The sequence below is a fragment of the Centruroides sculpturatus genome, unplaced genomic scaffold (genome assembly GCF_000671375.1).
Source record: "Centruroides sculpturatus isolate CEXI.00-Female unplaced genomic scaffold, Cexi_2.0 scaffold1224, whole genome shotgun sequence".
In the NCBI taxonomy this organism is placed as follows: Eukaryota; Metazoa; Arthropoda; class Arachnida; order Scorpiones; family Buthidae; genus Centruroides; species Centruroides sculpturatus.
Genome location: NW_019385433.1, coordinates 240,642 through 250,157, shown reverse-complemented (window position 1 = coordinate 250,157; position 9,516 = coordinate 240,642). Strand labels below are relative to the sequence as shown.

The 9,516-nt window shown below is 28.5% G+C and overlaps 1 protein-coding gene across 1 annotated transcript in view; it reads left to right on the top strand.

Moving 5' to 3' along the window:
* Positions 1-9,516, top strand: part of LOC111638937 (cullin-5-like) — a 39,371-nt gene that overhangs the window by 3,894 nt on the left and 25,961 nt on the right. Inside the window, exons 3-5 of the mRNA XM_023384721.1 lie at positions 1,385-1,517; positions 2,360-2,491; positions 9,286-9,409. Of these exons, the coding sequence (XP_023240489.1) occupies positions 1,446-1,517; positions 2,360-2,491; positions 9,286-9,409 (328 nt within the window). The 5' untranslated portion in view covers positions 1,385-1,445. The remainder of the gene's footprint in view (positions 1-1,384; positions 1,518-2,359; positions 2,492-9,285; positions 9,410-9,516) is intronic.

Genomic DNA, 9,516 nt, shown 5'->3' with positions numbered 1-9,516 from the left:
AGACTTGGTAGTCATATTTTAAAAAAATTATAATTTTTATTGCGATTTCCGACCCCCCCTAATTAATTAAACTTCTATATAATAAAATCTATTAATTAAAAAAATTAAAAAACTATCGGAAGTCGTTTTTGACATCAGAAAGCAGCTTTAAATAACTTTACCGAAGTCAAATCCGTGCGCTACAACTTAGGAACCATGAAATAAATTTGATAAAAAACTCCCATTAAAAACAATTAAGCCTTAATCGAGCCTTATCAAAGGCTCATTAAAATCGCGATAAAATTTTTTCGCATGGACAAAAAATTTTGAAAAATTTGGGGACCTAAAAAACATTCCAAAAATTCAAAAAAAAATTTTTTGTCAAAAGTGGCCTTAACTACCGAATTTTACGTAACTCTATGTAACCTTGACGAGTTATCTCGTCAATGGGCGTTAAGTTAACTAAAGTATTTCAATGGTATCCTCTGACAAAAATTTATTCTGAATATAAAGATACAGTATTGGAGTAAAAATTATGAATGGAAACAAGAAATAATAAAATGGGATAGGAAACTGATTGTTTCTCTTATTATTAAAATAATAATTGGAATTAATCATTTTATGTATTTATATGTATTTTACATCAAATTAAGAAGCAAAATAAATAGCAAAATGATTAATTTTTTTAATAATACTAAGCTGGATGAATCCACCACCATTTATATTTTAGAGTGTTCTTTTACAAATCACAAATCTATTATCTACCTTGTCATTTACAATGCCTTGTGAGTATTATGTTGTGATAGACTCTGCCACAGTTATATTTGTAGTAGCACTTTATCATTGTTTTTTTCTGAAAAGTACAACTCACTAGTTATTTTAAATCAAATTGCTATATACAGTATAAAAGGGTTTTCTTTTAGTATTTAAAGCATTTTTAGATTTATGTTCAAACTAGAATAAATCATTCAAATGGATTTAAAATTCATATTATGAAAATTGTATGAAAAATCAAAACATTTTAAAAAATTAACAGAAGATTAACAGTCATTACTTGTTAACATTGTATATTACATAAAACTAAAAATAACATTGAACATTTTACTTATGTGAATAATGTAACATTTTTATTGTGATCTGAAGATGGGATGGTATGCCTCAATTTAATGCCACACTTGATTTATTGTCATATTTAATGATGAATAAGTGGTGGCACTAAATTTCTGTTTGACTGTATATAAAATTTCTATTATTTAAAGCATATACTATACATTAGTAATTAGTAGTAGTATATATAAAATAGAATAACTTCATTGAATAACTGAATAGTTTTTGTAAATAAAACCTATGAAATACATTTTTTAATATTAGTATTTTATATTTTCAATTATATTTTATTTCACAGAGTTGGAAACAAAACCCAACCAGAATCTCGATGTCCAGAATTATTGGCAAATTATTGTGATATGTTACTCAGGAAGACACCTTTAAGTAGAAAACTTACATCAGATGAAATCGAAGGAAAATTAAAAGAAGTAGTAAGTTTAAAAATGAAAATAAACTTATTATAAGTTCATTTTTATTAATTAATTTAAAATAATTTTTTAGTTATTGTTAAATTTTAATATGTTGCACATAATAAAGTATAAATAATTTATTTTTCTCTGAAGGACACAGTGAACAATGAAATTACTTTAAACTGTAAGCTGATTATCAAAAATTGTCAAAAAAAAAAAAAAAAACAAGATTATCTGAAGAGATAGTTGCCTTAAAAGAAATTTGCTTTGTAAGGACTATAGAAATACAGTGTCCCTTATACTTGGTTTAATGTGTATAAATATGGAAAAATACTATAATGTTTACAGTACTGTGATTACTGAATACTAATTATGATAAGTTTTTAAAAATGTGTGTTTAATTTATGGTTGTCATTACATGTTCAGTGCAGGATTTTTAAAAGTGTGGGGTTTAAAAAAACTTAGTTTTCATAATGTAGTTTATTCATTTTTATAATTTAGGTGTGTAGAATAACACAGTAAGTGAACTGAGGAGGAACTGAACAAGTACACAATAAATACAAGTTATTTTTTATTTAATTGTATACATTATTATTAAAACTAATACTAGTTAATTGATGTAGTTATTATATCATTTTATTGATTAATATTTTTATGATAATTTTAAGTTTTGAATTCTCTTAATTTGTATCTGAAGAAAGAAAGTTTAGTTTCTGAAAATATTTGATTTTCAATGTATACTGTAATTATGTTATTAAAAAGATGATAGATATTGTTCATTGATTTGATGCAACTACTAATATAATTATTTAATATATATGTTATGATTTTGAAGTAAATCATGTAATGTGTTTTTTTTCTAGTTGCTTGTACTCAAATATGTACAGAATAAAGATGTTTTTATGAGGTATCATAAAGCACACTTAACAAGACGTCTGATTCTAGATTCATCAGCTGATAGTGAAAAAGAAGAAAATATGGTAGAATGGTTAAGAGTAAGTTTTTCTAAATCTTCTAAATATAAATTTGTGAAAATTTAATCTAAAATTTTCTATAACTTTCTTATCTACTGAAAGTTCCAGTTCAAAAAATTCAGAAAATTTTTAACACTCAATATTTTTGAATAAATAAATCGAATATTTATTATGAATGACTGGAAATTTATGGTTAGTACCTTAACTTATGATTAAATTATTCAAACATGCATAACTGTTTGTTTAAAGAAAGAATTATGAATCTTATTCACAAAATATAGTTGTTTAATTTTTTTCTGAACCAGTTATTTGGATTAAAATATAACAACCAACATATAACATTCTATATATTGTAATCCACAAAGTTTAAACAAAATTTTTACTATAAGGATTTGTGAATTGGCTCCAATGATACTCAAAATTTTTTGATAAATACCTAAAATGTACTGAAAGGGTACTTAAATTTCAGTTTTTCCTATTAGTAGACTGTTGATTAAGAATAAAAATAATAGTGAAGGAAACATAGCTGTCTAAGAATACTAATGTATTCAACTAAAATCAATATCTTTTGTTGTATTCAATCACTTTTCAACTGATAGCCAAAATTGTAACATTGTTTTACATAAGATTATCTTCAACATATTCTTGGAGCATATAATTCAGGATTGACTCCCACTAGACATTGTCAAATTATTTTTGTAAATAAAACTATCTGTTTGACTAACAAAATCTTGCATACATGTGCCAAAATTTAAAAGGACCTACTATAGTTTTTCATTAGGTTTGAAGCATAATTTTCTGGTAGTAATTCAAACACACTATCTGTAGGCTGTGTTAATTAATGACCATCCATTTTTGTTTTCTGTAAGTTTGGCACTGTTCCTCATTGGTAAGGCATAAACTATAATTTGTGTCTTACCAATACATGTATACCTTGAGCAGGGGCGCCGCTAGCTGTTTGAACGCCCGTGTGCAATACCGATTGTGCCGCCCCTGTTTAACTACGACTACCTGCGCTGAGCTTGCCAGAAAGGCTCTTTAGTGTTGTCTCATAAAGGTGTGAAAAAAGAAAAGAAATACTTTACAAAAAGAACTATTTATTATTTCTAAGTTATTTTTATTTACTTAAGTGTAAAACCATATAAATATTTATCTACAGAAATTGAACTCTTCTTGCCTTCATGTTTGCGAAATCTGCTATCAATTTTCTTGTATCCAAGCTGTCTAAGATTTCATGTTCAATTGAAACTATAGCTATAAACTAAATTACTGTCTTTGCTGGTGCATTGTTGATCCTAAATTAATTAATTAATTAAATAGTTTTTTATAATTTTTAACTTTGAAAAGGACCTTTCACCAAATGCAACTGAAACCGGCAATGTAAGTAATATTCTTAGTGCTATTGCTGTGTTTGGAACTGTTGAAATTAAGTCATTAGTAAAAAGATATTGTAATGGGGTTTGTGGATCATTAGACTGGTTTTCTGGAAAATGCAACTTTGAAGTATTGATTTCATTAAACAAATCGATATTGTCAATGTCTGTTTCATTACTTAAATCGTCTTTAAGCTTCAGATTTAAATCCTAACCAAGTTAAAATATCATTAATTATACTTCGACCCATGTCAGAAGAATTATTAACAAAATAATTGCAATTTGATATGCAATAGAACTGTTCGAATACGTACAAGTACAAATTGAGAAGGAAGCTCTGTAGGGATTCCCTATTTTCACCAAACCTGTCAACTTCTGTCATACAGCACGACTATTGGTACTTGGCTTTCGGGTGCCTGCCAGATGGTTCAACCTGCCGACAGACGTTTCACATTGCATCTTAATTCTGATAAATGCCAATACAGGCGCTGTTAACACTATAATATAAATAAGATTATAGTAATTGCGTGCCAGTCAGATTTTTTTCTCCATGCGAAGACATTTCTTATGCTATAAGTAGAGTGGGTATTATGACAATGACTAATTACCGTGTTTCCCCGAAAATAAGACATCGGCAGAAAATAAGACCTAGCACAGATTTTGCTGAATTGCGAAATATAAGACCTCCCCTAAAAGTAAGACCTAGCGAAGTTTTTTTTAGTCGTAACGGTCATCGACAGATGGTTGAAAGTGGCCTTTGGCTTTTTGAAAGTACAGCCACTGATTGGTCAGCAGACAATTACGCCACATGGCATGATTTGCATAAGACTATGGCTTGGAAATCACAGATTTGCATAACGTTACGGCTGGTGATGGGTAATTGGTCGGCCAGGAATCACGCCACATGACATTTGCATAGTGCTAAGGTTCGGTAAGCACTAATTGGTCATCGAGTCCGATGTTGACGCTATAAAAAGGCGACAGTTCGACACGCCGGATATACGTCACTCTCGTCTAAGTTCGACTTGGGAATTTTTTTGTTCAATAATAAATGTGAATTCTTCTTCCTGGAAAAAATAAGACATTTCCTGAAAATAAGGCCTAGCGCATTTTTCAGAGCAAAAATTAATATAAGACACTGTCTTATTTTCGGGGAAACACGGTATTACGTGAATGATCGCTCGATTTGCCGCCCCCTGGACGTGCTGCCCGTGTGCGGTGCACGCCTTGCACGCCCACTTACGGCGGGCCTGACCTTGAGTTACATCGTTCTTGATTATATGTCGTTTGTCAAAAAAATATATGGAAAAATAAAAATCAAGTTTAAGTCATTTTATTTGACTTTACATCCATCTACCACAAATATTGAAGTCATAATATCACTAGAAAAGCGTTAAAGCACATAAAATCATATTAAAATATGCACATTTACAGTAAATGTTAATATAATCATCATAAATCCTAGAGAACAAAACATGAAAACATCTGTGATTGTGTTGTTGTCTTATTTAGTGGTTTTTAAGTGCTCAATATTGATGTTTTCCACAGTAGTTCCAATATCTACCATTTGGCGTCATTGTCAGCGCCACTTGATATTGGTAAATTTAATATAAATTAGTTTATTATTAAATTATTATTTAATTATTATTTATAAATTAGTTATTAAAATTATCTTCCAATAGTAGAACTGTTGGAAGATAATTTTAATAACTGTACTTGTTATTTAATGTTACAAAATCATCATATTTTATAATGTCTTAAAAGGAGACCCTACTGCTTTGGGGAAATGGATTTTGATGATCTTTGATGTAGAGATAGTACACCATGTGAGTGTACTACCTGTAAAATACTAAAGTGCAACACTCAAATATAATTGTGCAAATACGTGTGTGCTTCCGCTTGAGCGTCCTGTGGCTGAGTAGTAATGCTCCTGATTTGTATGCTTGAGTGCTCGGGTTCGATTCCCTTGTGTATGCTGTTTTCCTTTTTTTTATTCATAAATACTTATAATGTATTTATTTATTTACAAGTCAGGAGCATTACCACTCAGCCACAAGATGCTCAAGCAGAAGCACGCATAACTTATAAAGTGCTAAAAACTTAAAATTTGTTTTTCTTGATTATATTTGAGTGTTGCACTTCAGTATTCTACAGGTAGTACACTCACATGGTGTACTACCTCTACACCAAAGATCATCAAAATTCATTTCCCCAAAGCCGTAGAGTCTCCTTGTTAGAGCAAACCACATTCACAAATAAAGAGTCTGCGATGTACTGTAAACATCGCCAAATTGTAAACATGTACATTTACAAGTATGTACTGTACATACCTGAATTCGTAAATTTAGATTACTTTTTCTGTACTATATTAAAAATGCATTTACAGTATAAATAAAATACAGAACTGGGAATGATTATTTGTGGTTTAGCCTAGTGACAAGTAAATTTGACTTACATCATTTTTCAACTTAAGTTGCCTCTCCTAGAACCAATTACCGACGTAAGGTGAGGTATACCTGTATATCATTTCATATGATCAGTGTTTTGTTAGTAAATGATGTAGATAGTTATCTATAGTATTTGTTGTTAAGTTTTAGACCTGCCAATGTTGAAGCAGTTTAGATTTGTAACCTTTCAAGCAAAAAAGAAATGGTATAACTCTTGTTGTTCCTACCAACTAACCAAAAAGAACACAATAATAAACGAAACATTGTATTGTGAAAACTAATGTATTTAGTATCTTCTGTTCTCATAACGCTAACATATGAGGATGTGGCAAAATGATATCATTTTGACACAAGTGCTAGATGCTACATGCAAGAACTTAAATCTGACTTAATGCATTTAAAGTAGTCCTAAATTATATCAGTTAAAGATTGTAAAGCCTGGATTCCACATTTTTCTGAAAACAGAAACTCAGAAACAGAACTGAAACATACAAGTTTTTGTTTCAGTTATGTTTACGTTTTAACTTGGCTGAAATGAATATTATGTGGAAATGTACTACTAATTGATCAGTTCTGTAATCCCCCTGCACTTTCCATTTCTGTTCTGTTTCATTTCCTACTTAAAATATTTAATAATTAAATGATTCCACTTTAGGATCTTAGTACAGTATATCAAAACTTTCCTATCATTCATTTCAAATTTAATGCTAATTGTTGTCCATTTAATGATGTATCTTTAAATTCTTTACATTTTTTGTAATGTAAACCTATATACTTTTTAACTTCTTTGATAAATAGTTCTAAATTGATTCTCATTCTCTTTGATATACTTTCACCATTATGACAATCAAATTACATGTGACTGTGCATCACTAATCTATCTATTTTTATTGGTTGCAGTACAACAGAAAAGTGGAATAAAAATGGAAAAGTTAAATTATTTTTAACTGTGCTTTCAGTATTGTTTCTGTCAAACTGAACATTCCGAAACTGAAAATTTTGTCAGTTTTACAATTTCATTGTGGATTTAGGTGATGTGGGCTTAACACTGAAAGTATCTGATATTAAAGTTTTCTGCTTTGACAAAAATTTTTAAAAAAGGTTTTTCTTACAATTTTAACTTCAAAAAATAATTAAACTTTCTCCTATTCAAACATTCTCATAATTTAGTCAAATTAATTTGCATTCAAAAGAGAATAATTATTTAAGAAATTACAATTTTATGATCTGAAACTGAAACCTTTGAATTCACATCATTTTTTTCTAAAAATATTTCTGACCTCCCTCAGTTATTCTCCACTCCTTTTGTTAAATTTTAGATCTGTTACCACTTAAACTGTAAAAAGTTATTTTGATAAATTATTATTTTTTGCAATTTTTATTACAAAACTAATTTTAATCTCAATATTCAATGTTATTCAGGAAAGTTCTAATGAATTATATATGTCTGTAAATAATTTAGTCATTATTTATTTTTTTTAATAATAAAGATTTTCCTTCAGTTCTGAAATATTGTAACAGATGCATATTTTAAAGTAAAAAAATATTTCAGCTTACTTAATCTTCTTCTTTATCTTTGCCTTTTCCTATGTTTATATGGGGTCAGCGTTTTCTTCTCTAATACATTTTTTTCATTTCTCCCTATCAAGGGCTTCTCTCTTAAGTTCCCTCTGATTCAAGTATTCTTTCACCTTATCTTTTCAATGCATCTTTGGTCTTTCTCTTTTCCTCTTTCCTTTTACTACCAGTTTTCCAATCATCTTTCCAACATAATTGTCACTTCTTTGCTCTACGTGGTCAAACCACCTTAACTTACATTCTTGCATCTTTTTGTTCAAGGGGCCTACCTAAACAGAACCTCTAATAAAAGCATTCTTTATTCTGTCTTTCCTTGACATTCCACACATCCATCTCAACATTCTCATCTCCGCCATCTCCATCTTTCTTTTCTGGGCTCTTGTTATTGCCCATGTCTCATCTCCATATAACATTGCAGATCTAACAACTGATTTACACAATTTTCCTTTCAGATTGCAGCTAACTTTCTTGTCACATAACACACTGCTCAGCTTTCTCCAGTTCATTTATCCACATCCAATCTTACTTAATAAAACTAAATATTAAAGAAAAAATTTTCTATTTCAACTAAATAAAGCAATATGGCTATGGATGATGGGAATGCATGTGCAATCCCATCATGCAGTTAATTTTCTTTAACTGCATCACTCAATCTCGTGTGATTCAGTGATATTATAAAATTAAGTCCACTCTAACATACTGAATTTAAAATATCCTAATGTAATGTGAAATAATAATAATGTAATATGTTTCATTGATAAGTGATGACATTTTTCTCAAAATTATTAGTGACACTGTGAAGAATTTTATTATTTTAAGAAATAGCAAAAATTTTCATTTAATTTATAATAAAAATAATTATTAAACAAACATTAAAATTGCATAATTAAAAAGATAAATTTTTGTAGTTGTGTTGTTTTCCATAGCAGCATAGTTTAACAGAACTTTTATGTTACAGTAAAATATTGAGATTTATTTTTGTATTTAGTATATTTTGAGAATATAGAGCAGTGCTAAAATTTTCTAAATTTTGTCTAACATTTTCACAACTAATTAGTTAAATCATTAGAGAATTTTTTCTGGCTGTGGGTGCTCATGCATTTTTCAAATTTTTACCATAATCTGTTCATTAAATTCCACTCTAAATAATGTTGAATAGGAAAACTTAATTATATCTGTCCAGTGGATATATAGTAATGAAATATATCATGAAGTAAATAGTTTTAATGAAATTTTGAAACTATTAACATATTATATGAAATTTATCTTAAAAATATAACACTTATTATCCAGCTATTTAGTTATTAATATTTTAATCATCAAGAATTAGATATATTTTAATTATATTGAAAAATCATTGTTATTTTATTATCAATTTTACATTTTCTTAAATCTAATTTAATCGTTTAATAAATAGGATGTTGGCATGCCTGCAGATTATGTCAATAAATTAGCAAGAATGTTTCAAGATATTAAAGTCAGTGAAGATTTGAATCAGCAATTTAAAGATGTTCATAGAAATAATAAAGGAAGTATTGCTGGTAAGTAAAAGTGAATTAATTCACAGTTTCAAATATCTATTAAAACATTTTTAGTATATTAATTTAATAAAATATTGAAATCTTTAAATTATCCAATTACTTATTCT